Genomic DNA, 3,050 nt, shown 5'->3' with positions numbered 1-3,050 from the left:
GGGGGGGAGGAAAGACCTGACAAGCAAAAACTAATTAAAATCAGCTCTAGCAATAAGAGAGGCCTATGTTATCATCTTAAACATCAGAGCATAATAAGCACATCTGGTCATTTTCAATTACTGTACCTGAAATTTATTGCTTTCTGTTTCAGTTGACCCCAGAGCAGGAGGTGTGAAGAGATCATGTCTCAGCGTTCTCTGTGGGACGCAATTTCAAATGAATTAAATTGTAGATCTCCCTTAGAAATGCTCTGTGTAACAAATTGAAATTGAAGGCTATGGGTATGCTAGCTCACTAAAGGGGTTCACCAATCTTGAAACTTCAAAGATCTGCAGCAAAAATGAAAGCACTGTCTAAACACAGTTATACACAAGTGTCTACAGGTTAATCTACAAAAATAAACAGATGCAAAGTAGACAGTCAATAATGTTCAAAGAGTAATGATTCTGCTGTTTTTCTTCATGACTAAAAGAAAAAGAGAAATTTAAAATCAATCAATGACCACTAATATTTCCTTAAATGCCATACCTGGTGCAAAATAGTGTAGCGGTCTCGAAACATATTGGCTTTATCAGAAGCTGATCCATGCAACTTAGGAAGGGGTTTCTCCAAGGTGGAATCCCTGGAAAAAAGAAGCAAGGTTAACATTCCACAAAATTTACCTCTCGGCCATTTTTCAAAACATGTTTAGCAAATTACATAACTCAGAATGTTATATAAAACTGGAAAATAAGGTAATTTCTATTTTAGCTATTGTTCTTACGTGATCACATAACCCAGCAGCCATCTTGGAATAAGTTCACTTATTCCACGACAAGAAACAGACAACAGTTAGCTTGCAAGAACGTGAACAATTTCCATCTAAGCCTGCTCAGGTAAATATACACCATTTATTACAATTTGCAATATCCTAAATTGTGAAAATGGTTTGAATTACAATTTCAAACTAATGAGAGGTATTTTCAGCACAGGTAATTGTCTGTCTCATTAGATACCATTTCAGTGTAAAATATATTGTAGATTTAAAACATTTTTCTTTATATTTTCGACATGAAACTTCATATTCTCTGTTCTGAGTTCCTCCTTGGTTAGAGCTATATAGATACCACAATCTAAATATCTGAAACAAACCAAAAACAATTTCTTAACAAAAACTAGCGAGATGAGAAACGGTACCTTATTTCACCACCAAGACCGACAGTATTTGCAGCAATCAAAAAAGAATGTAAACCATGAACTCACCCTCACAACACAAAAATATGTACTCACGCTAGAAACTTCTTGCGTTCTTTCACATAAGAAAATCTGGGCACGGAAAACGCATCTATTACGTTGAAAATAGTGTCACTGAAAAAAGAGGGGAAAAAATCATTTAGACAGTCGCTAACCCTTTACCCCACTCTAAAAGTGAGACTAAACAGTTAAAGAGCCTTTCCACCAATATGACTGACCAGCAAGAAAAAAGTTCATTTATCCAATCCAAAAATGCTTTTAACGTCCGTCTTTTATATTACAAAGACTTGAGCTTTGATGAGCAACTAATTTCAATACTGTATAAAATTTGAAGTTCTTACTTAAGACATTGTAGAATGAACATTTTTGATTCATTCAAAACCTTCCACAGGTAAATTACTGAGTCATCTTCCTCTTTAAAAAATGGTTTTTGAGTGTAGTTATTCTACTCAAGCAGTCTTAGTGAAATGTAAGTGTGAAATAATAATAATTACAATTGAATATATATTGAAATGTGGTGTACTAATCAGGGTCAAAAAGAATAACCAATTATCAATGAGTCAGTGCCTGGTGTGAGCTGTTGGCTAGCAAAAGACAGAAAAAAAAATCCATACCTATCATCCTCCTGTTCCGCATTGCATTCCTGCACAGCCAGTTCGCACACTCCCCTGTCAATCATAGATGATGTCACTGAGGAAAACAATACCTTTCACTTTCAGCTCTATCCTACAAAAGTATAAAACAGTTCTGAGCATTTTACATTGATGACATGATTGCAAGAGTAAAACCTCACATACACAAGAACACCAAAAAAATAATTTCATATAAAAACAAGAAAACCAGTGTAAACCATATGAGGAAGAACTTTCTCAGTCATATAATAATAATCAAATAAATACACATAAGGACAACAATGAAAACAAGACACATCAGCACGTGCTCACACATTCCAACTCCAAAAATTTTAAGATTTAAACAAATGAGTACTCACACGACTGTTTCTGTATAATTTCAATGATTTTGTCAACCCATTGATCTCTCTCCTTCTGGTCGACAGGGGCCAAAACATCTATCAAGTATAAACTGGCCTCACTAAAAGAGAAAGACGAAAGAATATAGTTAATTCTTGACACAGAGATGATTGGTCTCATCAGTGCCAATTTAATTAGTGGTCAGTCAGATGTAGCATACATCTTAAGAAGAGTCTTGTTTAATAATTTGATTAAAAAGTTCCCTGGCTACCATACAAACAAGTACAGAATAAGAGGCAGCTTGTCCCTCCACATCAAAAGATGCTTTGGCCTTTGGCTAGTTGATGAAGTGAAAAAATAAGAATTTTTATGCCAAGCTGTCATTATTCTCTCCCAGTTCACTACAAACGAACAGCTTTAAGAATTAGAATTCCTAATAAAAGTGCTACACTGTAATATTTTCCATTAGCTATAGCACGGTAGACTTTTAACTCAAAGAGCGATACATGGGAGTTGATTGGAGAAAAAAAATGCACGACGTAAAAATAAATCGGCATCTGCCCTGGATTACCCTTGGCTACCACCATATTATAAGTCCAACCTGATTTCTCACTACAGCTGCAGGTGTAAGACAATGTGGCTATGCGTACGGGTAACAACATAAGTAGATTCTAGATCTAGGCCTAGAATCTAGATCTAGTCTAGATCACACGTGACTACATGCAGGGCGTTACAAACCGGGTTACGATTGGCTGAACCTGTGACCCATGAATACATTAGACCTACGGTAGGCTACTCTTGGCGCTCGACGACACGACACCCTCCCTGTCACTCTCACCCCCCCC

At 36.2% G+C, this 3,050-nt stretch overlaps 1 protein-coding gene across 1 annotated transcript in view; it reads right to left on the bottom strand.

The window, feature by feature from the left end:
• The window catches only part of LOC101845157 (DNA polymerase epsilon subunit 2), a 30,227-nt gene that overhangs the window by 22,646 nt on the left and 4,531 nt on the right, over positions 1–3,050 (bottom strand). Inside the window, exons 2-6 of the mRNA XM_005094354.3 lie at positions 2,226–2,326; positions 1,849–1,924; positions 1,271–1,348; positions 530–623; positions 127–198 (exon numbers count right to left, since the gene is read on the bottom strand). Of these exons, the coding sequence (XP_005094411.1) occupies positions 127–198; positions 530–623; positions 1,271–1,348; positions 1,849–1,924; positions 2,226–2,326 (421 nt within the window). The remainder of the gene's footprint in view (positions 1–126; positions 199–529; positions 624–1,270; positions 1,349–1,848; positions 1,925–2,225; positions 2,327–3,050) is intronic.

This window comes from Aplysia californica, unplaced genomic scaffold (assembly GCF_000002075.1).
Source record: "Aplysia californica isolate F4 #8 unplaced genomic scaffold, AplCal3.0 scaffold00080, whole genome shotgun sequence".
Taxonomy (NCBI): domain Eukaryota; kingdom Metazoa; phylum Mollusca; class Gastropoda; order Aplysiida; family Aplysiidae; genus Aplysia; species Aplysia californica.
Note: the sequence above shows the minus strand (reverse complement) of the source record. Positions and strands in the feature narration are given on the sequence as shown.